This window comes from Geospiza fortis, unplaced genomic scaffold, assembly GCF_000277835.1.
Source record: "Geospiza fortis unplaced genomic scaffold, GeoFor_1.0 scaffold1111, whole genome shotgun sequence".
Taxonomy (NCBI): domain Eukaryota; kingdom Metazoa; phylum Chordata; class Aves; order Passeriformes; family Thraupidae; genus Geospiza; species Geospiza fortis.
In genome coordinates this window covers 274545-301685 of record NW_005054579.1, presented here as the reverse complement: position 1 = coordinate 301685, position 27141 = coordinate 274545, and the positions used below count along the sequence as shown (strand labels likewise).

Sequence of the window (27141 nt, the reverse complement as noted above, 5' to 3'; positions counted from 1 at the left end):
TTTTAGAAAAAGCTAAATGTGAGCCATAAAACCAAGGAGATTCTATCACATCAGTACCTAGAATAATGACTAAGAAGAGAAAAACTACCAATCCAGAAGTGATAGAAGACACTTAATTGTCAAAACAGCAAAAACTTACCTTTGCAATGAAATAATCCCAGATGCTAAGCTCAGGAGGGATAAATCTTTCTTTGTAAGATGACTGTTGGTCTACCAATGGCAATGCAGGCAACTGAGAACTCTCTTTTGCAGAGGTTTTTGATGAAAGCCTGTAATGTTTTTGCTGTTTCTCTCCATCATCTATGTGAGAAGAAAATAGAGTATGTTGCTTTACACCATCTGCTCTATCTCCCTATTGCTTTTAATTAACAGATTCGTAATGAAAAGTAAAAACTTCCATCATGACAAGTTTTCAGAATTTCACCTTAGCATTTATGTAACAACTAAACATAGAGAATTTTAATCCTTGAATACATAAAACAAATATATAACTAGAAATCCAGAATGTAAAAACTTCTTGCAAATAATACACCCATAACCACATGATAAGATCTCTTCTTACAAAGGCGACAAATATTATTACTCAAGCCAACGATCTTGCAAAACTAAATTACTTAATAAAAACTACTGAATACTGATTATGTTAGCTTTTAAGACAAGCCAGGAGACTTGTTTATCAGAATATATATTGCAAATACGTAAGCTTGCCAATCCTGCTCCAACTTGTAACTTCATGCGTCCCTCTAGTGGAGATCTGTGTTTTTTTTCTAAGTAGTACAAGTCTGCTAAATCCACATGCCCTGACAATACGTTTCTTCAGCAAATATAAAAGATAACATTTTAACTAACACAATCTAATATACAATTTATTAAACAGGGAAAGATTATTTATTTGCAGTAACACCCTAAATCCAAGGAGCAGAGTGGTCCCCTCGCTTGCCCCAACACTGACTTCTTTCAAACTAAGAAGTGTCAATGGAAGGTTTTATTTTCATACTTGATTATTACAGTACTGAAGGATTTCAAGATTTCAGGAATGTCTTAACATATTTGTATCCCCTCATACCCTGCAATACTTCTGGATCTTGTTAGGAATCATAGTCCAATACAGCCTTTCTATTAGCTGAGGAGGAATGATACCAATTGTCCCTTGTTACCTATTGTCAGTGTTCTGACTCTCCAGAACACATCAGAAGTGAAAGCAACAAGGGAGGAAAGAAATTACATTTGGAGATTTGTTGGCCATCTTTTGTAACCGAGAAAATGGACTTGAATCAACTTCCTACTTGATTGTAGAAGGTGGAGCTTGTGTTTGTTTTGTTGCTGTTGTTGTGTGGTTGCAGATTTTTTTATCCTGTTCTCAAACAGATACATGCAATGTGCAGAGATCAGCTTCTACAGTGAAACCTAATAGTGGGTTCAAGACTTAGGTAAAACAAAGAAAGCTTAAATATGAAGATAAAAAGGAAGTTGATTTTTTGAACATTGTTTTGGAGTCCACAAAACCTGGAACATCGATTTAGCTGAGTCCATTTTCTTAAGCAGAGGGGAGTATGGGCTGCCTTAACAGCAGTAGTAAGTATGAGCCAAGAAAGCAATTCTGTAGGTTTAAAGAGCTCCCCTCAGGGACAGATATCTCTATCACTGAGTTCAAGCACCAACATGTTGGGCCAGACCAGTTGCAAGAATGAACTAACATAAACATCAAAACGAACAACCACTGAAGCTTCCAAAATTACCTTCTCCTATTAATAATGCTGAGGATGGCAAAAGAAGAGCCAGCACAGCTATCTTTTCCTGGAGTAAACTACCATGAAGTATTTCCTATACCCTTATATTTTTAGTGTTTTATCCACAAGAGACTTTCTGAGTCTTGATAGGTGCCAGAAAGACTATGTCCTTCAAAACTCTTATGGTATTCCAATCACTTGAAAACATAAGGTCTAACAGTCTGAACAAAAGAAAAACAGTGGTAATTCACAAACACTTATTTCCATATGTAAGACTTGCTCGTAACACAAACCGAGCCAACGGTACAATTGTAACTCTGGGCCATTAAGATTTAAATACAAGGTTTTTGGTTTTTTTTAAATCTTCCAGGATTTTCATACTTCACAATTTTTAATATGTTGTCTTCTAAGGGACAAATTCTCTGCAATCACACTATTCAGTGGAAATTTTTCATTACTTCTGGTCATTTCTGGACCAGGAATAAAAATATTATTCCAGGATTCAGAAAGATTTTTGACTACATACGAAGACAAGCATTATCATCCCAAGCAGCTGAACTACTAGGCTGGTTGAGGCTGGGGCAGAGTTAGTTTTCTTCACAAGTGGCTATTGTGAGGCTGTGTTTTGGACTTGTGCTGAACACAGGGTTGACAACACAGAGATGTTTTGTTATCGCTGAGCAGGGCTTACACAGAGCCAAGGCCTTTCCTGCTTTCGCACTTCCACCCTGGAGAGGGAGCTAGGGGTGCCTAAGGGGCTGGGAGGAGACACAGCCAGGACAGGTGACCCAACTGACCAAAAGGATATTCCAGAGCATTTGACATCAAGGTCAGTACATAAAGTGGGGGGAAGGAGGAGGAAGGGGGAGGACATTTGGAGGCAGGGTGTAATGGCTGGGGTTAAAGCACAACAGCGACAAAAGAATTCATATATAGAATCTAATAAAAGATGATGACATCCCATCTTTCATCTTGAAACAGGAATATCATAACACTATGTGTTGCACTTCTATATTGTATCATAATGTTTTTTTCCTGTTAGGGATAGTATTTGAAATCCACTTACCTGTGCTATAAGTCAAAACCACAACAACTGCAGTACAATGCATTTTCATCTCATTATTCAAGACTTATCAGTTAAGGAGCATGCACATGCATCACTATGAATTTCCAGCTAAAATTTAGCAACTACTTAAAATAAAAGAAATTCAGTAGGCATGAAATAAGGAGCAAGTGTTGCATGATACAGAAATGAGCAAGTATAGGCCTGTAGGTTGTTTTTTTTAAGCAGAATTCAAAACGCAAGTTTAAGTTTTTACTTTTTTATTTTAAAAGTACTTTATTCCTTTCTGTTGGATCACTCTTTATATTTCTAAGAATACTGCAGGCTAGCCATTGGAAAAAATTCAGTATGTGAGGTAAATGATAGAACAACCGCCTAAGTTTGAAAAACGCTACTAAAGCAGATTTCTTTTTACACATTCTAAAACAATTAACTACATTAAAAATGAGATCTGACTGTCATTTGGGATTTCAAATTACCAATTACATACACTTCGAAATTTTTTATTTATTTCTAATTAAAAATCTTTTACATGTGTTTTGTTTTTTATTTGAAACATTTATCTTTGCTCCCATTTTACTTATAAGACAAAAGTAAAATTTATGTTATTTCCCAAGAATATTGCACTATTTCAGACAAGGAAAATTCTTTAATTTCTGTCGGGTCCTAAGACATGCAATAATAAGGAAAAGATTTGTTACTTTCCACCTTCCCAGGAAGAACTAAAAGGCAGATTGCTTTCAACTTCTCTTCATTTACTCTTGCAGCATGGAATAACTGAATATATGAAATGAAACTATGGATTTCTAGCTGTTGAAACAAAGGTCATTCTTCCTTAAGAACCTTTTGGATGATAAAGAACTTACTATCTCTATATAGACTTAAATTATAAAACAGTTTGCTTACGTAGATTTCAAGCGAAATATGGTAAATGTGATTCTGAAAAAATCTACTATAATCAACAACAAGGTTCTTTTTCAGATGATAACTGCCTGTTGGAAAACAAAACACCATGTTCTAGTTCTGTTTGCCAAAATCATTTGCTGCAACTGCAAAAACAAGAAACATGGCTGAAAAGCATTCAAACTGCTTTGTTCTGTCTGATTGTTATGTGACAAAGGCACTAAAACAAGTTTTTAATAAAAAATAATTCCTAATAGAGGTTAGGGATTTATAAGACTACCAGATACTGGCTTTTGGTTCCTGTTTTTACCATTTGAGTCTAAGAGAAAGATCATATTTACTTAAGTGAAATTTGATATTCAAAGCTCAACTAAAGCAAAGAGCAGAAAGGGAAATAACTTTATTGACCAATGCCATACATGGAATTATGAATGTCTCTTAAAAGAAATTTCAAACTTGGAGATCAACACCCACATTCAAATATGTACTAAAGGATTGGAGGGGAGGCAAGGAGGAGAGGATATGCATAGTCTTATTGTATTAGAATTATTAGTGTTCAGAATTTTTAGCTTTCTATCTCCATTTGAGAATGGAAGCATTTCACAAAAAATCTAAAAGTAAATGTAAGGGAAAATAGTCTAGTTAAGCATAACAAAATGGTAAGATATAGAAAAAATCTAAATAATATTACAGAAGAATATGGCTAGTTGGCTGGAATAAGCATTCCAGTCACTTCTATTTGCTTCTGGGTGTCAGAAACAGTAAAGGCACAAAAATATAGCTGATTTTAATCCTAATCCCTCTGCTTCATTGGAGGTCTATTTTTTTCCCTTTCTCCCCCCATCATTTTTTTCAATATGACCAAGAAAGGGCTTTGGAGAAATACCTTTCCACCAGATTTGCTTTACATAAACACACATCAAAAACAAGTAGTACTGAATCCTAGAATTACATAGGTTGAAAGACACTCAGTCCAACCTGTTGCTCAGAACAGGGCTGACATAATTGATGGCCTAGTTTGTTCACGTTTTTGAGTAACTCCAAAGATAGAGATCCCACAACAGCTCTAGGCCTCTAGCTCAGTGATGATCCCTAAAAACTAGAATTAAAAATGTTCCTTCTTCCCTTCAGTTTTTAGGTAGAGCTTTTGGATTCTTCCAGCAACAGTTTAAACCTGCAATCAGGCAGCCAGCATTCCTCCTTCAGAAAAACATGCAGCAGATAGGCTATATTTAGCATGCATTTCAGAATACACTTCTTTGTAAAAATACCCTGCATTTTAAACCAGTGGTAGCAGTAGTATTAACACAGTTTAGTATAGAGTTACCAACACCTAGTTAGCAGAATTTCCAACAAAAGTCAATTAAAACTTCTGACAATTCTGTGACAGCAAACATGTTTACCTAACTAAAGTGATAAAGAGAAAGGTTTGCTCAGTACCACAGGGAAAACTAATCAGAATAAGAGCTCACTTTGGGGTAAAGATCTCTACTCTGACAACATTTTTCTAAAAGTCTGATGAAGATATTTAAACAGACCACATTTACATTTTTCCATAACTGGAAGGTAAGACATCTTGATACGTTAGCATACATCTAAATATTTTTTTTAATAGAAAGTTACATTTTGTCTCTCTACATATATATTCAGATGTAATATAGAAAGTCATCAGAGTTTAAGTAAATTTGTCTTTACAAAATCTTCTCTTAAAAACTTAGTTAATTGTAGCACTTTTGCTGTTGGTTTCATAGAAGTCAAACTAAATCAAAAGCACATAACTATATGAAAAATAAAAGCATTACAGGAATTAGTTCTGGACCTGAGGATAGTTTATCACTACCTGAATTTAAAACTTTAAGATTGTTTGCTTTTCTAAAGGGTTCTTAGAATATCAAAAAGATGCCTTTCACTTGTAATGTCTGGAATGAACACTTAGAAATCCACATGCACAATAATGCTTATATTCAAAAAGCAAAACAAGCAGCTCTCCAAAAAAGATATGAAACACTTCTGATCTTTTCAAACCATGGTCAAAGTAATTTTGTATCTAAAATCTACTTCAAATGAAGAGCCATAAGAATACTACAGTGCTGACAATTTTCTTTTTTTAAAAAGGCCCAATTTATGTGCTTCTTTAGTTACAAAAATTTACTTCAAATTTTGATATCATGGCTTGCAAACAGAAGTTTTTCTGTCTTTCTGCATATGCAAAAAAAAAAAACAAAAACCACACATAGCAAACTGCATGTAGAGGCCTAATACTAAATCTAGTATCTTGCCTGAAGGCTTGGTAGGACTATGAGTACTGAAGGAGGTAAGGGATTTGGAAAACCCCACGCATTCCATGGAGAACACTACTACCTGATGTGGGCTAGGCATTGGGAAGTGCCTACCTGTCAAAGAGAGAAAACATACTGTATTCGTAAAATGGGAATATATTCCAGTCAGAAGAGAACTGGAAAGCTTTAAAATAAACACAAAGTAGACTGTAATAGTATTGGAAACTCTCTAAAATCAATTTAACTCCCTCATACTAGAGCAGCTCTGCTCTAGTATGGAAAGGAAAAAAGGAAACCTTTTTTCAGAAGCATTCACTTCTGCTTCACTCTTCTACACAATATCTATACGAATTATTTCAGATCCTTGTTTTTCTATGCAAATCAAAAACCATACAGAATTCTTATTGAACACAAACTACTTAAAGTAATTAAGTTTTCAGCAGTCACATAATTTTCTTAAAAATCCCAGAAGACAAATATATATAAAACAAGAGAACTGACCAGTTTTTGTCTTTAATTGCTGCTGTCCTTTGCTGGGCGTATGAGCTCCTCCTCCAAAGATAGCAGACCACATTTTGTTGTTAAGTGGATGAGCCATAATTCTATACAACTCATTGCTAGAATGTGTTGCAAGGCCATGGATGAACAGGCTGAGATAGACTGCAGTTAGAATTTCACAAAGTAGAACTGTGAGACCTGGCTGGGCTTCCTCACCAGCAGAATTCAAGAGACGTATTAGAGCCGTCATTCCTGTTTATATAAAATAAACATATTCTTTAAGAAAGCACAGATGTGTGTGTATGAACATACTCCAGATTATAATTTTGTCTGGCAACCTACATTACTTAGTAATGTTTAGTGTAGAAAAATTCCAAGCTCTACACATTGAAACCCAAGTTGAAAACTTCAGGAGAAAGAGGCAAGCTCTTAATTTTTAACAATTTACTAGTTTTTTAGCTTTCTGTTTTGGACTAATGGTTAAAGAAATGCAAAACATTTTTCAATTATTATAATGACATTATAATCCTGAAAGCTGAAATTCTATCTTCTCACTTTACAGTCAAAAATCATGGGCATCAACCTGCATTACACATTGTCTGGCAAGTGTTCTTCCACCCAATACTAAACCTGTTGTAATGTTTTTATTCTTCCACAAAAGGGTGTAATTTCAGATGTGGCTTCAACATGACAATTTGTGCACTTTTACTTGTGTGCACATAGTCATGGCCAAAGAATTCTGCTTTTTGCCATGCTCTCCAATTTGTGCACATAGCATGTGAATCTACTAAAAAACAGAAAAAGTCAGTTCAAGGTGACGTCATTCATAAGAGCAACTGCTAACAATTCCTTGTCCAACACATCAGAAATTTAACCCTGCGATTAGCTAAATAACAAAAAAACAGATGACAAGCTAGTTTCTCTATAAAATCTCTAGATTCAGTGACAATGTTTAGCAGAAAAGAAAAAATGGCATAGCATAAAATACAAAGGCTGTTTCAGGTTATCAATGAAGAGTTTTAAAGAGGAATTTTCTGATTTAAGAAACAATTCTCATAATAAGTAAGCACATCTCCTGGCTATGCTTACATTAAAGTTAGTGCTGTAAACTCAAGCCCATACCTAGATGTATTACATTGATAACACTCCCTCCAATGTAGCTCCCTAGCACAGTTTAACCAGCACAAATGTCAGCACACTCTAAGTATTACCTGAAACCTGACATTAATTTTACAGCTAAATAAAAGCATGATTTATTATAAATGTCTCATTTTTAATAGTTTTAAGGTAGTTCAGAGGTTGTCCATAAGGTAAAATAATTCTTAGCTGGAGCACAAACTAGGACAGCCTTCCCAGTCCTTAGGACTCAAGAAGTAGGATACTAGTGCTACAGGTGGCGCAAGTAGAGCGCACACAGGACATGACTTCACCTTACCTCCTGTTTAGCTGCTCTCTCTTTACTAGATCCAGCACTAACATTTTTTAGTTAAAGAAAGCAATATAAATCAACTTGACTTAGTCAATAATCAGAAGTAGTAACTTAGATGTTCTGAAAAAAAAAAAACCCACAACATTTTAATCTAAGAACTCAACACAGCTGTCACAAATACACCCTAGAAAGTCATAGCCACATGCTCTTACAGTGGATCCAGATAACTCAGTTTTCCTTAAGAGGAAAGAAACAAGTCTAGATACCTGGCCACTGAGCAGGTGATGTGTTGGGAGTCACTGTTTCTTCTAAGCTTGCTGTTCTTAAAGAATGACGCTGAGTTAACAGGACGGTCTGGTACACTGTTCCAGTGAATTGATTTGCTTGAAATGAGCTGTGAAACAGAGAAGAACAGGGAAATAACATTTATTTTTAAAAGTTACGTTTACAACTATTCAAGTAATAGCATTTTCTATGTAGGCAAGTGTGATCATGGCCTTCTGGTGCCCTATCCATTACCATGACAGCAATGAGAGAGCTGTCTAAAAATCACTTTTCATAGACTTTACCTGTAGCTGTGGCCATCACAGAGACATTGGTAGATGCAAGCAGAGAGCGACGCTGCTAAGGTATGCATTACATATATCTGAAAGACAAAGTTATACAGAACTCATATTACTGCCAAAGTGAGCTGTGGTTAGTATCGCAGCCTTTCACTCTGCATACAGATGCGTAACAAGCACTGGACACGAAAGGTCTAAGTCCTTATGCATTTAGAAAGCCACCTTTCTTTTGCTTCAGAATTTGTATCAGACAAATCAGTTCACACCTTATGAAAAGCATGGGAGAAAACTCACTCACCCCACCAACACAATCACAGATCAGCTCCATCTGAAATGTTTTCAATTATTAAACAGCAGCATATTAAGCCTGTATTCAATAGTCCTATGTAATTACACCCTAAAACAGCAGCAGTTGGCTGGCTCAGAATACAAAGAATTTATTTCAGAATGAAAACTATAATGCAGCTTAGTTTTTGATCAATTCTAGTGCAGCTCTTGGACACACACTCAATTTACTCAGTATCGTACTGATCAGTAGTTTTAATACAGCTGACACTTTTTTCTTAATGTATCGCAAAACACACTAACATTAAAAAGCTAGAGAAGCTGTTAATCAAAAAGGTTCTATTAAAACAAAATCAGTTTATTGTATTTATTTGTTTGTTCCCTCTAAAACAAAGCTAAGTAGGACTAAGCCATCTTTTTAGTGTTGTCTAGAAATTCTTAGTAAACGCAGACATGATCTGGGACCTAACAATACAAAACTTCAGGAAAGACTGAGTTTTATTTCCAGCCAAAGGTTAAATACAGGATAAATCTTACAGAAGCAATTTTTAAAAACTACTATACAAACACATACTGTTTCACAAAAGACAGTATGGGCTTATTGAAGTTTGCTGACACTCAGTTTTTGTACTTAAACATTTAATTTTACTTATGTTTAAGAACGAAATGCAGAATCTGCCATTAACACAGAAGAAGTAATGAACATACTGTCATAAAGACAAATATTAGGCTGATGGTTTAGTATAACATGTTTTCCATTAAAATGTACTCTTGGACAAATATCCAGTTCTGAGAGAGGCCAATCTAAAACAGCTTGTTGAACCAGATGCTCAACACCTTAACAATGATCAATGATCACTGGACATTTCTTTAAGCTCAAGGTAAGTACTACAGAAAATGATTATGTTTCATGGTTTGACTTTGTCACAAATAAGCACAACACAAAGTTCTCATGCTGTCTGAAAGAAGAATTTATGACTTCAGCAAACCAGATGATAACAACAACACAACTGTAAAAAAATACATACCTTGCTGTTCTGAGTATCTGGATGAGGTGGTGAATCAAGGTTTATTATAGCATGTAATATATCATGAGTTAAATTGCTAAGATGTAGCAATGGATTAGCCACGACTGTTTTGGCACTAGCTGTGCAAGCAAATAGGAGAGGTATGGAGTTTTGTTCTGGTGGAGGGCTGGAAGGTATCTGTACCAACTGCTCCTAAAATCAAGCAAGAAAAAAAACCACAAAGCAATAGTACATATTCTTTAAGGGAATATAATAACTTTCGAAAGAGGGAAAAGGATTTCATAAAACAACAACAAAAAATAAACAGTGTACATAAAAAAACATGTTAAAAACAGATTTAGGTTTATTAAAAAACAGGTGTATGCTACAGCAGGAAAATTTCAAAAATATTACAAAACACTTTCAAATAAATCTATAAACCTGAAGCAGAGAAAACAAAACCTAAGCTCCCCCACATACCTGCTGAGATTCCTGCAAGAGCAAAATTAATTCCATTCTGACAGATGCCAAGCCTCCACCGTGTGAGCCATGAAGTATACAGTAACTAAGGAACATTCTGAGGAGAGACTGATACTTCAGAAGCCATTGACGTCGTTTCTGAAAGTCTTCTTTCTGTAGCATAGTTTTTTCCTGGTCAGCTAAATCTTCAGTGTTTTCATATAATGTACCTTCCTCTGGCATCCTGCTAACTCCTGACTGTATCTCTTCTACTTCAACACCATAATCACAGGTCTTCTGAAGAGCTACCACTTCTCTCTCAAGCCACTGGTAAAGCTGATACCGCAACTTTCCACCATCGACTTCATAGCCAGTGGACAGCGTACGAAGCTCCACAGTAAGGATTTGCAGGCACGCCCTAAACTTCAGCTGTGCTGAAATGATATCTTCTGATGGACTCAGAATATCTTTGTCATCAACTACACTAAAAGATTCTGTGTAGCTAGAACCTGTTTCATGTAATTTTTCAGTTTCCTTCAGAGGTTTTAGCTCTTTCATTACCAGGGAAGAATCTTCACTTTCCTCATTTTCATCACTGTCTGACTGCAGTTGCAATTGTTCATCTTGGAATAGAGCACTTGGCTGGCTCCAATCAAAGGAAAGAGAGGAACTTGGGTGGCTTCCTGATGAGCAATCTGAAGATGAACCTAGACCATTGAATACTGGCTGTGACCAATCAATACTGGAAGCTTGATCTTTTGTTTCAAACTCTTTAACTGGAGATAATGGTGAGAAATCTTTACTAGTATCCACTAAAGTAGGGGATTTACAAAATAACTTTGACCTCTTGACAACTTTGGGCATCTTTGATAACACTTCTAAGGCCAACATAGGACAACCAGCTTTTAGATGAGCATACGCAGTGGTGAAAAATAGCTGTCTTTCACCTAGGTTGATTTTGTCGGCTAATCCATTTTCTACTGTTAGGCAGATGTGTGTGGAAGATGTGTCAGAAGAGCCAAAATGACGCCTCAGCAAGAGGGGATGTGTCCTTAGGTAGTTATAGAAGTTAAACACTGCAGGGTTGCAACTCGATGAGCCATCCCCTTCATCTGAAAAGATATGGCAGCATGAGGATAACATACCACTCTGCATGGAATAACCAATATGCAAAGTCCTAAGTTCATCAGAAGACTTTTAGGTCTTAGCATCAATTCTATTGTCTACTTCACACATCCATTCTACTGTTTACTTCACTGCACCCTCCTCTACACCTTCATCATTTGAATACCTCAGTGGGAAGGACATTGCCAAACCTACTAAAAACAAGCAGAGTGGGGTAGCAGGCATGACTTTTTAAATTAAAACAGCTACCGTTTCTTTTCCTTGTAGTCAGGCCAGTTTTACTGAAGTCAAACAAGGCCACTTTTGTGTTAATTTTAGATTTCTGAAGTCTCCATGTTCCACATCTAAATGACAATAAGACAATATCTTACTTCTTTTATTTAAGGTCACTTTTAAAAAATTGGAATAGTATTTTTTGTCTACATCTCAAATGCAACTTACAATAAAACTAGGAAATCTACAACATTTATATATGATGATAGCAGTATTACATACAAATAAATGAATTACACAGCAGCGCAACACCTACTCATTTCATTTTCATGTCCAAGAAAAAAAACCCTGAAGAGGTATGAGAATCAGCATATGATGATTCACACAGCTTTCAAAGGTCTCAGGATAGCTGAAATAAACCCTTACACTCTCCTCTATCAGAAGTTATAGCACAACTGGTGACAGTTAACAGAGAGAGCTACATAAAAATGCACATTCTAGGTAAGAAAATGAGGCAAGACACCACAAACAAGCCATTAACTGATCACAGAATTAGCAACACTTTAAAATTTTTTACACAGAAAGATGGGATCAAGACAGAAAAACCAAACACTATATTCCTCATTTGATCAAAATCATCCTGAAGCATTTAACTTCTACTAAAATCAGTTTCACGAATTAGTTATCCAATTCCAGTATTTGAGCCTTTTTTTATCCCCTTCCAATTTCTCTCAGTAGCCAGGACTGAAACCAGCTAACTACCTAGGACTTGAAGCATTTAACTTCAATGAAAACACTAGCTTTAGCAAAAAATATAATTAATTCTTAGAAGGCCTATAAAGCCAGCAAGTGAACATAGAAATGAAAAGTTCTAGGAGACTCATGTGCTGTTTCAGACAGCACATGGGCCTCCCTTGTACCATTTCAAGTATCAAAACCTTTCTATTGTAGTCTATTATTGTAGCCAGCTGTTACAAAGGCCTAAAAGCTACAAAACACCATGTCTTCCAGACTCTCCTACATAAGTGGTCAAAAAAAATTTTTGTTTTAGGCTGTGATGGAGTCAAATTTAAGAAGTTAATCTTTCTCTTCATCTTTAGACTGCTTCTGGAAAAACAGCTGCATTACTGCAGGGTCATTCCAGTATCTTGATAGTCACATGCTTAAAGGACAAGGTATACATCCATGGGATACAGGGTAACAATAATACAGTAACCATGTTTGCTAATAAAGTCCACATAGATTGCTACAGCAAGTATTTACTAACAGTGGTGAGGAACTGTGTGGTAACTGGTTTTGTTCAGATGACACTTCAAGAAACTGCGGCTTAAATGAGCAAATATTTAAAATCAACTCAACAGGCCAAATACCTATATTCTTACCTCCTTCATCTTCAACAGAATGTTTAATCAAAGTGTCAAGAGCCTTGCTATAGTCTTCCAAAATCCAGTATGCCATGCTTCGCAAGAAAGGGTCACAGTGAATGTTTCCTGAGCTCTCTTTTCCAGTAGACACACTTCCCAAAACTCTCTTCTGTAGTACAGATTTGTAAGTACTAGATACTTCAAACTCCGATTCATAAAGTCTTGATATTACAAGAGCCAACTGAATGTCATGCAGTTTTTCAAGGCAGACCTAATTAAAAATAAGTATGTTCAAATGATCAAACTTTGTCATTTCTCCTCAGTTTAAAATTATTACAGGGCAGGAAGTGACATAAATTTGCTCAGATTAAAGTAAGTAGGTCTACCAACTCCATAAAAAGTGAGCAGGAACTAAGCAGAACAGGTCTAGCTAAGTATCACATGCAAGACTGGATTTGCATTTCTTCAGTTTAAGTATGGCATGACAACAGATCTTTGAAATCAACCAGCTTCAACAGATCATTACCAATATCTACATGCCACCTCTTACCTCTGGATTCTGGTTGTTTTAGCTACAAAGCTTTACAGAACAAATCCTTTCTTATCACAGAGATTAACTTCCTCACAATTACACAATTCAAACAGACCCAGGAAATAATTTGTGTTTGCTTTGATTTTTGTATAGGGATTCTAGGAACTAATCCACATCTCTGCCAAAACACCACATCTGGAACTTCCTAATAAAAAACTATGCTTGTCTTCCTATAGGACTGGGTAGAAAATCTGAAAGGAAGCTAACTGTAGGTAGGCCCCTTAGTATTAGAGCAGAGAAATTACCCGTGTCACTTTTCAGTATCAGTTATTTGACAGCTAAAAAGGAATCAGAATGTAAAGATGAAGGTTTTGTACTTATCATTCATTTGGGGTGGGAAAGAAGAGAAAAAATTGAAAGCATAAGAAGCTTCAGGGATCATATTAATGCAAAATGAAAACTGCATTCAAAGTATTTGTACATTTGGGACAATGTAACAGTCTCAAACATTGAAAATTTTATTACCTCCACTGCATCTTTTAAGTGTCCTGCCAACAAGAAAAACGCTGCAGAATGTTCAAACCGCTGTTTGCCAAGCAAAGAAAAAGCATTCTTTAAGGCTGCTTTACGCCACCTGTCCTCAGTAAAGTTGTTTCCAAAAAACTGTGTCATTTTAGTATCTTTTTGGGACCTGCATATCAAACATAATTGATAAAAACATTTTACTCTTTATTAGTTACAGTTCTTACTTTCTGCAGATTTCAGTATAATTTTACACAGATCTTCACATTAGGAAATGCAGAGTCCCTCACCACACTGGGATTTGAGAAGGTTACTTATTTAAAAATAGCAGAAACTTCAATAAATACAAAACCTAACAGTATTTGCAATAACCTGGTACAGAAAATCTCTTTTTTTCTTAAAGTGAGCTCTTAAGTGACAATGAAAATTAGTTTTCAGAAGGTTTGCAACACTGAATTGCTGTATGAAACTACAGTTAGGAAGACATAAGTCAGTCCCCTGATCTGCAGGTAAAATTTTTAACAACACTTATGTAAAAGATAGACATGACATTTTACACACTACACTGCTAGTCCTCAAAAGTAAATCAGAATTAAGCAGTAATTGAAATTAGAGGAGATTTGACACTAAAACGTGCAGCACCTACCTTCAGAAATAGCAACTAAACTCCTTTAGTAAATATAAGAAGGTTAGAAACTACTCATTTAATGTAATGACTAGTTTAGAAATCAAACCTCAGCTTTCAAGGACAGTATTTGTGCTTCCTTTGGATTACAATCACATTCAACTTTTTCCCCAAAAAATTACAATAGACAGTGTGAAATTCCATGTAAAAGCTTGAATACCTGTACAATCCCCAGATAACAGCCTTCTTCTTCATTGCAAGGTAAAAAATGGCAGCATCAAGTGGATCATTGTTTCTCTGGAAAGCTGCTTTAGCCACCTGAGAAGACAGTTCAAAAAGCAAAAAACAATCACAATTTCAATTAATCTTAAATGAGATTCGTGGTGCTTCTGGCATCTCATACCCCATAGTGCTCTGAAGTTCTCTTTAATACAGGATCTCTACTGTCATTATGAGTCCAATGTAAGAACATGTGAAGATACAACAACCTGTTTGATATCACTTAGTCCATGCTCTTCCAGTTCAAGAAGGTTTTTGCAGATCAAATGGGAATCCCTATATCTGAAATCAGTTTCTAAAATCATAGCAAAATTAATTTACTAGTTATTACTATTAATTTACTAGTTGCATCTGCAAGATGGAGTCTTGAAAAACAGCCTGGGACCAGTGATTGCTTTTGGAAGGTGGCAAGGAAAAAGGGTAAGTGGCAGCAAGAATAGTCCAAGTCCCATGTAAGATAATCTTAAACTCAGGTCCAGAATAACTGGAATTTTTTTAATGCAAGGCACTTAAGTGTCATAAAATAATGATTAATTACTGAAGATTTAAAAGTAAAAGTAGAGACATGCATTTTACCACTTAATGCTTTGTAGTCAAAGTATCTTGCGCATGTCATTTTCTAGCTCAACACACTTGGCTTTCCCAAGAGCTTAAAACAAGGGATAATGAAGTCAGGCTTATTACCACATTTGTGATTATTAAAATATTTAATATAAAAAACTCAACAAAACCCTCAAACGAACAAAAAAATCACCAAGCCAAAACAAAACAATAGAAGGTTTGTTTTATCATGTAAAATAATAAATTTGCAAGACAGATGTACATAGAATATCTAAGTTGTTCCCACATCTGATAGATTTCTAAGAACCTTTTCCCACGACTTGTTTCTCAGTTTTGCTATAAAAAACAACTACACGCTCCATCTGTATCTTGAGCATCCACAATAAGCACTGTACAATATTACCTTTAAGATGAAGTATCAAAGAGCAAAAAATGTACTCCACAACGGAATTTGAAGTCTAAAGTACTAAAAAAAAATTAGTTAAATATAGAGCTGCACACAGAGCAGCTTAGATACAAAAAAATACAGCATGGAACACTCAGAAAAACTTCATTATCTAACAACTTAAAACTACATAAATAAAAGGTAAACACTGGAAAACAGGTGTTTGGAAAGATTTTGTTGGGTTTTTTTAGAATGCTCTGTTTACCTTTTCTATGCATTTCCGCAGGCTGTGGATGTTTCGAACCCACCATCCTACACCCATAGCTCGGAGCTCAGACCATGTTGGATCACCCTTCTGCACTGCAGGGAGCATACTCAGGAGCTCTTCCTCTGCTACGGAATGGAATGCCCAGGCAAAGTGACTAGTAGATAAACCTGTACAATGAACATTCAAAAAAAAAAAAAAAGAAAAGAAAATTCAGAAGATATTAATTCATAAAATAATCCAGAACCTGAAGATAAAGGGATGGGAATGGGGGAAGGAAAGTAGGTCAAACTGCTTGTTTTGAATTTTTAAGTGCACTGCTGGTGAGGCAACAGAAATTTAAGAGTATTTGTTAGGACTGCATTTCAAATATTACAGAAAAATTATACAACTGGGAACAATTTTTCATCAGCAAACTCCTTATGTAAGTTTGTGAAGAACGGAGTTTCTCTATGAAGTTCAAACATATGGATAGTAAGTGGCACTAAGATTAGCCATGACACAAAGTGCAGTGTACAGATTACATTTTTCAAAATTTTGAAAGATACGTTCACTATTTTGACTTGGATTAGAAAATGCACAAGCTTCAGATAATCAGAGCAAAAACACCTTTGGGGATAGAGATACAAAAGAAAACTTGAAATAAAAAAATCTTACAAGGAAGGAAGCAATTACTAAACAACAACATAGCTGGCTAGGGATAATTGCAACTCTAGTGAGGGCCAGGTGCTTTTTTGTAGAAAGGCACTTCCACATTTGCCCTGGAGGCACTTCCCACTCACCAATTTCTGAGCTCACCAGAAACAGAAGTATCTCAACTAAAATTAGCCCATCAAAAGTTAACTCTGCAATACTCTGCTCTGGCAGTTGTAGCAAATTCCAGCCTCTGATTCAGCTGAGGGGTGACAAGCCATGCAACTGAAAATGCTACCACAACTGTCATGATGGCTAAAGGAGTAATCATAGCCAGTCCTTTACATCTGATTATCACTTATCAAATCCATCTCGTTCTGTCATCTGCAATGTCAGGATGGAACTAGTTAAATTGTACAAAAAAAACCTTCCATATATGAAATAGTTGACTGTATAATTACAGTAAGTATATAGAAATATTTAAAGTCTGAGTAGTAATTTTTTTTCCAAATATGTACTAAACCCCTACATAAACAGGTACAGTTGTCTACTACATTACTCCTGCAGAAGGTTATTGGAACAACATGGTAGTAGAATTTCATTTGGGGAATCTGAGGTATTTAATTTGGGGAAACAGAAACTCTCCCCCACCAACTAAAAACTTGTTAGAAAAAAATCAGTTCCAAGACCTTTACCACAACCAAAACAAGACATTTTCTGCTCTAGCACTCATTCATATTAGACAGTATTTCTTGAAAAACCCTAATGAATTAAATTACTGATTCTGCAGAGGCACATCAACAGCACATCATTCACCAGTGCAGCTACATCACTAAAACTCAACTCATCTAAGAAAAGACATCAGTTACCTTGGTGAAGCAGCTGGGCTCGATGCACAGGAGGAAGCGCAGTTGTTAGAAAGGTGTGACGCCGGACAGCCAATAAAAATTTTAAACCACACTCATCGAGAGTTTCTCCACCTGGAAATAAATATTTTTACACACATTTTACAGCAATTAATCCAAGTAAGTATTGTGGGTCTTAATAGAAGAAATATAATTTTGTGGCTACTAATACTTCGAATTTGTAAATGATAGCTAAGTCCATAATTCTTCCCTTCAAGAAAAGAGAAAGAAGAAAATTTCAAATATTAAAATTTCTGAAGTTATTGTTCTGTTTAATGCAAGAGACAGAAAAAGTTATATATTAAAAAAAAAACAAACCAAATTCTTCCTCAATTTCTCTACACGGTACAACAAATATTTGTCATTCCTGTCTCTTCAAAAGTGAATTAAAAATAATTATAGTATGTGGACTGATAGATTCACAGTGGCATTACCAGGTGGCAAAAGAAAATTTTACTTTTATCCAAGCAGTAGGTCTTGAAACAATTATACTATGAAATGAAGGTGCATCATCATCTTACAAGCCACAAAAATATTCCACAACAGGAAAAAAAAACCCTGGAAAGGCTGTGAAGCACAGTAGTTAGTACATTTAACTTGGAAGAGACACCTTACCCTGACTTCTGTCCCTGCTTTCTCCAATGTCAGTACTGGTAGTAGCAATTGTATCTGCCAAGGCCATCAATGACATTTGCTCCATCCTAGTCAGACCTGGCAAGCTTGAATGAAGTAAGTGACGAGAAAGAACTTGAGCATGTTCTGGTCCAAAGTAAGTTGGGCTGTATTGAGAAAGATCAATGACTTTTGAACTGTCTTCATCTGCCTCAAATGTGACAAGGTCATCTGTACTTATAACAGTATTTTGGAAGAGATTTTCGTAACTGTCATTGGGCATATCCTTTTTATTTTGACAATGCTGATTATTGGACTTCTCTGAACAGGAATAAGATGAATCATCATCCGCAGCAAGCAGAGCATACAGAGGCAATGGTGGAACAGAATCTATTTCTATATAGTCTGTAGTCTCTGTTTTACTGAACATTTTGGGATCTCTTGCAGTGCTTCCACTGGCACTAATCGTCAGAGATCTGAGCCTCCTGTCATGATTAGGCTCAGACTCATTTATAGCAACAACTTCTCCAGCAATGCACTTCACCAAGTGGGATAGAATGGCTTTTGCCCTGCGTACTTTACCGAGATCCATGAGTTCCAACAGTTGATACGGATGGTACTGAGGTAAAGCTGGAGATAATGTATGAGCTGCTTCAAATAGACCAGAATCTTCCAATTCCATAGACAGATCAGAGGCAGACCTTTTCCCACTAAGTTTCTGTGCAAGGCTGGTCATAGATCTGGTCAAAGTTCTCTTTGGTGGATGCAGACCTGAGGCAGCTGACTGGCTTTGTTTCATTAAGCTAGTTAGGCATGGCATACTTCCACTGTAGGAATCTGTACTAACTAGTTCCTGCTTAGAAGGAGATTGCCACTGGGAATAAACATGCATTTCACAATCCATTCCAACTACCAGAATGCCATCACGCACCCAAGACAAGGATACAGGAAAAGGAGGCGACCCCTCCACAGATGAAACCAAGTCAACACAACGCAGCAAAACAAACCCAGAAAGAGTCGCAGCCTTAGGACTGCCACTGTGGGAAACTGTAGCAATCTCGCTACCATTTTGTTCCTGCCTCTTCCCAGACACCTGACCAAACATATAAAGTTTTGATCCAATTCCCACTGTCAGAATATGTGAACCATCTTCCCTGGACATCCAATCCAAGTGTACCAAGTGCTTTGTGTTGGGTATAATACTTCCACCACGAGACAGAGAAGTATCTTGCTGGTTATCTGCCACTAAATCGCTATCAACACTAACACCAGAGTCCAACATGGTGCCTAGTTCATCTAATTTAAGTGTCTGTTCTAAAATCCAAGAAGAACCCCCTGTAGATTCACATTCAAAAATACTAACGTGCATCACAAAATCTTGAGAAAGATGGCTATTTCTAGATGCTGCCTGCTTGTACGCCACTGCTAATCTGTTTGTGTGTGCACAGCTGACATCAGTTGGCCTCCCTGGAACATTAATTGCACTACTACTAGGAAGTCCTTCCTCAATCAATAATGGCCATTCTTCCCATACGTATTTAACATCACTGTCTGTGCCATATTGTGGCATGGAAGAAGCTTCAGTGACAACCCTGCATCTCCAGAATCGAACTTTTCCATCAGAGCAGGAAGTAGCCAGCAGATAAGGTGCACGACAAACAGGATATATGGAAGAAGAACTGAGATGTCCTAAAATGAAAAAAGTACACTCTTACTGGAGGAAATACTAAAAAACAAAATTAGCAACATTGTTATTCAGCCACCATTTTATGACTCCAAATTTTAAAAAGTATTATTGCTTCCTCACAAAGAGGTCATTTACAGGGCTTCACAAAGACGATATGTCAAAAACATGATGAAACCATTTTATCCTTTGATTGCATTTTGTGCCCCAGAGAGGAGTCAAATAATATTATTTAAACATGAATACTAATATATATTCTGTCAAACAAATGTTTCTTCATTGAAAAATCTAAAACTGTATTTTAGAAAGACTGCTGATGAAAACCTTAACATTTAAGTACAGATCCTACAAAAAATTTCATGAATGACTGCAAAACAAAATTTGTGTTTCTACTATTCTATTAAGTAAGAGCTTTATTTTCATGTTAGTTCCAGGATTGAGATATTAAGTGACAAGAAGTACATTTTAGCAAACCTTCTGGATTCACCTACACATGTTGATTCTAACAACAAATCCAAAACTCACTATTACTTTGTTGCTATTTTAAGACCAAAGTCAGAAAGGCAGAGATTCCCTATTTTAGTATTTTAAGAAAAGATGACAAACCTGCTGATGGCTTTACACTTATTATTTCTACTCCTTCTGGCATACTCAACTCTTGACTGTACACCATTTTGGAAGACAGAGTAAGCCAGCTGGTGCTCTGAAGGTTTGCTCTACAGGCCCGATACTTTTGAGTGAAAGGTGATTGGATCTTCTCTGGATCTGGTGAAGAATACAATTCTTCTGTTTGTGTTGTTTCTTCAGATGGATTTGAACCTATCTTTTCATCTAAAAAAGGTATGCATTATTAACTTTAAAAGATCAATGATTTCTTTTAATGTAAGAAGTTATTTTATTCACTTTAATAGTTCCAGAAGAGACAGACAAAACCTGACTTAAAATTTTACATTCTTTGTCACGAAATGTATTCTCAGATTCAGATTTAAAGAGAAACACTAGGACATCTCACATTAAATACTTCAGAGATCCTAGAACTGCTGAGAGATTATAAAACAATCAAAGCATGACCAAAAAGACCAAAAACTGCAAAGAAATATGTATGTGGCTATCCACTGAAAATAAGGTTTCAGTAAGCATAGAATACCTGCAGCAAGGGAAAATTAAATTAAGGCCCTCATGTCCTAGCTTACAAACTGATGAAAGTTATTTTTGAGAAATGTTTTAATAACAGCTTCATTTTATTCCTTAAAACATAGGCTCTCAGAGAATGTGATATGAATGCTTCCCTTTTTAGATAAAACTCAAGACCTGGAGTATAAAATTGCTGGAAATGGAACACAAAAATTTCCAACAGATTTGCTGCAGAGCCTTCTCAGTAATTTTCTCATCACATAAGAACATCAGAAAATTTAGATCTTTATTATTCTCACTAACTTATGAATTAATTGCAATAACACTTTTTCTCTCATTTGAAAGCAATAGTAAGAAATGCTAATTTAGTTTAAATGACAGAAACATGGATTATAACAGATTTCTCTGGTAAGTGGTATCAGATTTACATTTATTATAATCCTTAAATGTTAACAGAAAACTACCAAAGTGTATCTTACCTTTCTATGAAACCTAAGAGTTTTAGAGATAGTTTGGTAGTTTGAAAGAGGACCAGCAGATTTCAGAACATCAAAATTATTTAGAATTGTAATGGCATCACTGATGCTCAGGTGCTTCAGACTACAGTCCTATTTAAAATGTATGCATAAACTCAAAAATTGCAAACTAAAACTTCCAAAAAGCAAAACATCTTAACTGTTAGTCTGTATTAAAGCCCATTAAGCATATCTGGCCTTAGAATGCACAAAAAATACCAAACTCTAGGCTCAGGCTGAACTGAAGAGTTTCAGCAATCAGAAGATTAGGTAATCAAAAAAGAATAGTTGTCATAAAAATCTTGTAATCAAATGCAGAATCTTTTCAAAAAGATGAAACATTTTAGATTACACTGAACAGCAGATATTCACTAGACAGTGGTTTTTTTAAAAGAAAACTACAAGAAAGTAGAAAGGCTTACCGATTGAGACAGGAATTGCTTTCAAATGTAAATGCCACATATGTAGTAATGAATGGTTTTGTGTATATTCTATCACTATTAAGTAGAATTTTTCAGAGAATCCATTCTGCTGGTTTCCTGGTGAAATTGAGAACAGGAAGATCTTAGGGGTTATTCACCTGAAAGCAAAACTAAATTTTGTTGGCTAGCAAATGATCAGATTAAGCTAACATGAACTAATACCGAAATGCAATGATCTGACTGCATCTAACTCTTACATTAGCTTTCTCAGTTTTTTCCACAACCAACAAACACTACAATTACAGGTACACTCATTTAAGAACTGCCAGCGTTTTCTTTCAGAGATGACAACACATTTGGCTGACTTTGCTATCTTTAAAGTTAAATCCCAGAATGTATTATCAGTACAGTATAGTCTAGGAGAGAGAAAGAGATACAATGCTTCTTCCTAAGAATTTACTTGCCATAGTTTTACACAAAAAGAAGATATGAGTTGTACTATCAATAGATGCCCATTCCTGGAGAGTTTACCCAGGTATTCTCTTCTTTTCATATAAAAGTCAACCCATTAGGACCAAGAAGGAATAGATAATTTAGGGAGTCTTTTTCCTCCATGATTCCTCTGACCCTTTAGGTGTGTGTATACATAAAACATTACCAAGAATAGGCTATATTTGCCCTGTGCTTTTAACATTGCAATGGTTATGGTACCATAGAAAAACGTAAGTGAATTTGTTCTTTTTAAAAACAATATGAGGTAACTACCTCATTATTAAAGAGAAAATATGAAAGTACTAGAAAATAATTTCAATTAGAATGCATGCAAATGATACAGTTCTAATTTAACAGTTTTCAAAGGGTCTGTTTAGCCCAATTCCTTACATGGATGGCATGCAGCAATCTGTTACCAACTTTCAGAACACATACAGATGTATACAGTCGCCTAAGATCAAGTAACTCCCTATTTGTTCTAAAATTATTTCTGTTTGTCATACTCAAGATGTAAACACATGATTATGCTGCAGAGTAACACTTATGTTTTCTATTTCGTTTCTTATTTTCAACATCTCAATTGCATTTTTCTAACACCACTAAGGGCTGGGATTATCTTCACTACTCCAAAACTCTTCCTCAGTTAAAAACAGCCAATTCCAGACCCAAATAATCACTATGTATATTCAGTTCATTTAATATTTCCCTAGGTTCCTTTGACACTTTCCCACCATTCTGCTTCCTTTCATTCAGGACTCTTATCTAGTACTCCAGATGACCTGGTATCACAAACTTTACTCCAACCCCTTTTTCCTCGCGCATTATTTCATTGGGACAGAACAATGCAATGCCTATATATCCAAATAACTGAGGCACTCCACCAAGGAAAGCCAATCATTTTTTCCAGAGCAGTCCAGATCTGTCCAAGGATCTAGAAATCCACATGCTACTCACAGTATTATGTTGAGGAGGAATTGTTTGGCTTGCCATTTGTTGTACCATGCAAGGCCTGAGGAGCAGTATTTAGCTGATGTAAAAGAAGAGCATCTACCATGACAGGATACAATAAGTTTTGTCTGTGTCATACCCTACAAGCACAGGCTTGACATTTAAAACCCTTCCCTCCCTTCATGTTAAGGGACTGCCTAACACAGGACACAATGGGTATCTTGTGATTTAAACTACTTGATCTAAAATTTGGTTGCAAACAACTCAAAGGAAGGGAAACACCCTTGAGTTTCACTAGTTACATTCTTCTGAAGACTTCAAATTAAGGTATTTGACATTTAAATGATAAAAGCCAAGCCATTAAACAAGTTTTTTTCTCCTTTAGAATGAAAAATAAAACACTGTCTTCAATGTTCTATGAAAAAAAAAATATTTTTACCTGAGTCTGATAAACTGCTCTTCTTTGAAGGTATTTCCTTCTCCTGGGTATTTAAAATAAAGTCTTCTTGAAAAACATGGAATAACTGTGTTTTCCGGCCATGCTAAGGAAGTAAAAATACACAAGAAGTGAACATCCTGATGTATACTTTTCAATAGTGCTCCCTAACACAGGAGCTTTAAACTTGATAAGTTAAACACATCAACAGAAGACTCCTCATGAAAATGCACTTTCGTTACTCACATTCTTTCCATTTACAGCTACTGTTGAAAACAAATACAAGAATATGTCAAAAACAGTCTAAGTACCCCAAATTTACCTAATGGAGAGCTACAGGTATTGCTTTTATTATTAATGATTTTTAAAAAGCTAATTATGACACAAGATGAGTATAGCAGAAGATCTTACAAGCTCTGTGATGGCGTCCAGTTCAATGATACACCCCGGGCGAGCTGTAGATTGCTGACTTATGATATTAAAAACTTCTCCAACGTATTTCTGTTTGAAAAGAATCAGGGGGGTGGTCTTGTTAACTCTTTATGCATTTCTGTGGCACAACCTGCTGGATAGGTGCAACATCACTGTGCAAATGTTAACTAAAGCATAAAATATACACTAGTTGTGATTCAGTAAGAACAGAGGTAACATTCTCTGTTTTATGAAGAGCACATTTGGTTTTGACGGCTGAAAGGTGACAAGATTATCTGGAAAGCCTCACATACAGCAATTTATTGTCCTTACCCCAAAAGCTGAATTGTTGTCTCAGCTTTTCCTCAGGATAGCAATGCACCCACACAGTTATTATCTTGTGGGGTAAGCACTTCATAGATATTTCCCAATCAAACCTTGGCCTGCCTCAATATGCAGAGTTTGAGATTAAATGAAATACAGTATAGCTAATCTGTTTTTACAAGCAGAATAATCTGTGAAATCCTCAGCAACCAGTTTAGTCAGTCACCAAGTCTGAGCCTAGTGCAACTGAATGAAGTCATAACATGCAAAAACTTCAGATGACTTTTCACTTACAGAAATTTCTGGATTGGAGAGCTCACACAGAAGTTTCTTAGCATCTATTACAGCTTGATATAATCTTAAATGCTGTCCATCACTAGCCACAAAGCAGGCACTTGGAGAATTACAGTATGCACCTGAAAAGCAGGAAGAAAGTGCTCAAATATTCAAACACCATATGGCTTCCTTTTTTGTTTTTTGACAATAGCCATTTTCGAAGTTATGACAAAAAATTACACAGCTTCTATTCACAAGCAAGAATTACAAAGTTTAAAGCTGTGCTTAGCAACCAAATCAAAGCATATGAAAGGAAACAAGAATTCCATTTGCAAACTAGAGCTAAATCTCCCTCATTTAAATCTTCAGCATGCTATGAAGTATGCACTAGTACCTAAGAACTCTACTGCATAAGCTTCTAAAATATCAAATACATAAAAGAGTAGAACATAGAAACCTTTTACAGAGGAATAAAGAATTCCCAAGTATCAGCAGCTTGAAAATTTGTGAAATTTGTGAAATAAAATGTTAATGCTTAACATTTTTCCAGTACATTCAAGTATACCTGCATTATCTATTAAAGTGAATTATTAGGTTGTATTCATTTTATTCAAGAATACGTTACAAATCAGAAAATGAAACTCACCAAGGCAATAGCTGGGTATAAGTGTGGGCAGCCATGCAACATTAGAAAAAGCTGAAACATGAAGAGAATTGATCCGAGCAAGTTCAGAAACTCCACCAGAAAAGGACAAAGGGCCAACAGGATCTACTCTCCATAGAATAAGTTCACTGTAAACAGCATTGGGATCCTGGGATGCCACATTTGCGTTGCCTCTACTCTGAGGTCTTACTGGTGACTCCTGAGACTTAGAAGACTCATTTGTCTGTATTGCTTTCTCAACATCTGGTGAAATTAGAGCATTGTGATGTGAAGTTGTAAGCAGCAGTGGTAACACTGAGTGGCAAGCCAAGTCGTTAAGATGAAAACGGTGACCACAATATCGGGATTTGTGTGAAATACTGAGTACGGTTGAAAAAGCAGATTCTTCAGCAAAACTCACGAGCCACTGGTTCAGTGACCCATCTGCATGTTTGGAAATCATCATAACATTAGGTGTGAAGATACTTAGTTTTAAGCTGTTGGTTGATTTACTGTGTCCAGAAGAGATAAGCATAGATGAAGATCGTGTAAGGCCAGAAGGCTTTTGTTTGCCTTGTTGAATAGCTAAGTCAACATTTTTGGTACAAGCATACATCACTATACTTCTGCAAAGAGAGTTTGCATCACCTGTGGGAAATGCAACAGGAATTCTTGAGACAAATGACACCTGCAATTTAAGAAAGAAAGACTCAGTATTAAGGTTCCCATCATATTTCTCACTGAACATGGATGTAAAATTCAGGAAGAATAAAGTACCTGCACCTGGCGAAACATGCCAGGCTGATATTCATCCAGCCAGTCCACATGCCACACCAGCAGGGAGCCATCCACAGGATGTATACTGAAGAGCATGTCAGCATTTTTACTCCATTCAGAAAGCAGAACTTCAATTTCATGATCAAAAATAGCAGAGGATAAAGGAACAAGGCTTGAATATGGAGCAGCTTTCTCATCACCCAGTTCCTTCTTCTCTTGGTTTCCTTTCTGTTCATCTGAATTTTCATCAGCTTCTACAACACACACACACACACACATATATATGTATATATAGACATATATATAGAGATATATATATTCAAAACCAAAAGTATAACAAGCAGTGTTATTCAGGCACTGGAGCTAATTTCAGGCCTTTTATAAGCTACCCATATAAGAACTAATTTAAAAGGATGAAGATTACAACCATAAATCCTCTAACAGATCTCAGTGTCTAACAAACCAAAAGAGTTTGTATTGCACCTTAATTTGAAATATTTTTCTTTTCCTCTATTTTATACAAATTTTTGCATGCATAGACAGAACAAAGGATAATAATGGCCAGGATGTATATATTCAAATTAATTGACTGTACTATGTTATAGAATTAAGCTATTTAAATTAGCTGTACATTAATATCTAAAAAAAAAGTTAATTCTAAAGTTGCTCTTGCTTCCTTAATATTGAAGTAACATTTTCATGCACAGGCCTCCAGTCAGGCCTAATTAAATAACACAGTTTTCAGCATATATAACTCAAAATTTCTAGAACAACTATGAAAAGAGAAATCAGAACTTCCAGATACATTTTTTTAAAAGTCACTTAGATACTTTCAGCGCAAA

The 27141-nt window shown here is 35.9% G+C and overlaps 1 protein-coding gene across 1 annotated transcript in view; it reads right to left on the bottom strand.

Annotated features, from left to right (window-relative positions):
- Positions 1-27141, bottom strand: part of DMXL1 (Dmx like 1) — a 65715-nt gene that overhangs the window by 19511 nt on the left and 19063 nt on the right. Inside the window, exons 10-29 of the mRNA XM_031064297.1 lie at positions 26300-26553; positions 25526-26210; positions 24898-25019; positions 24280-24369; positions 23872-23974; positions 21993-22109; positions 20528-20752; positions 18241-19926; positions 17590-17700; positions 16088-16257; positions 14818-14915; positions 13976-14141; positions 12937-13189; positions 10238-11328; positions 9779-9970; positions 8472-8548; positions 8169-8296; positions 6477-6725; positions 5976-6089; positions 140-300 (exon numbers count right to left, since the gene is read on the bottom strand). Coding sequence (XP_030920157.1) covers positions 140-300; positions 5976-6089; positions 6477-6725; positions 8169-8296; positions 8472-8548; positions 9779-9970; positions 10238-11328; positions 12937-13189; positions 13976-14141; positions 14818-14915; positions 16088-16257; positions 17590-17700; positions 18241-19926; positions 20528-20752; positions 21993-22109; positions 23872-23974; positions 24280-24369; positions 24898-25019; positions 25526-26210; positions 26300-26553 — 6092 coding nt within the window. The remainder of the gene's footprint in view (positions 1-139; positions 301-5975; positions 6090-6476; positions 6726-8168; positions 8297-8471; positions 8549-9778; positions 9971-10237; positions 11329-12936; positions 13190-13975; positions 14142-14817; positions 14916-16087; positions 16258-17589; positions 17701-18240; positions 19927-20527; positions 20753-21992; positions 22110-23871; positions 23975-24279; positions 24370-24897; positions 25020-25525; positions 26211-26299; positions 26554-27141) is intronic.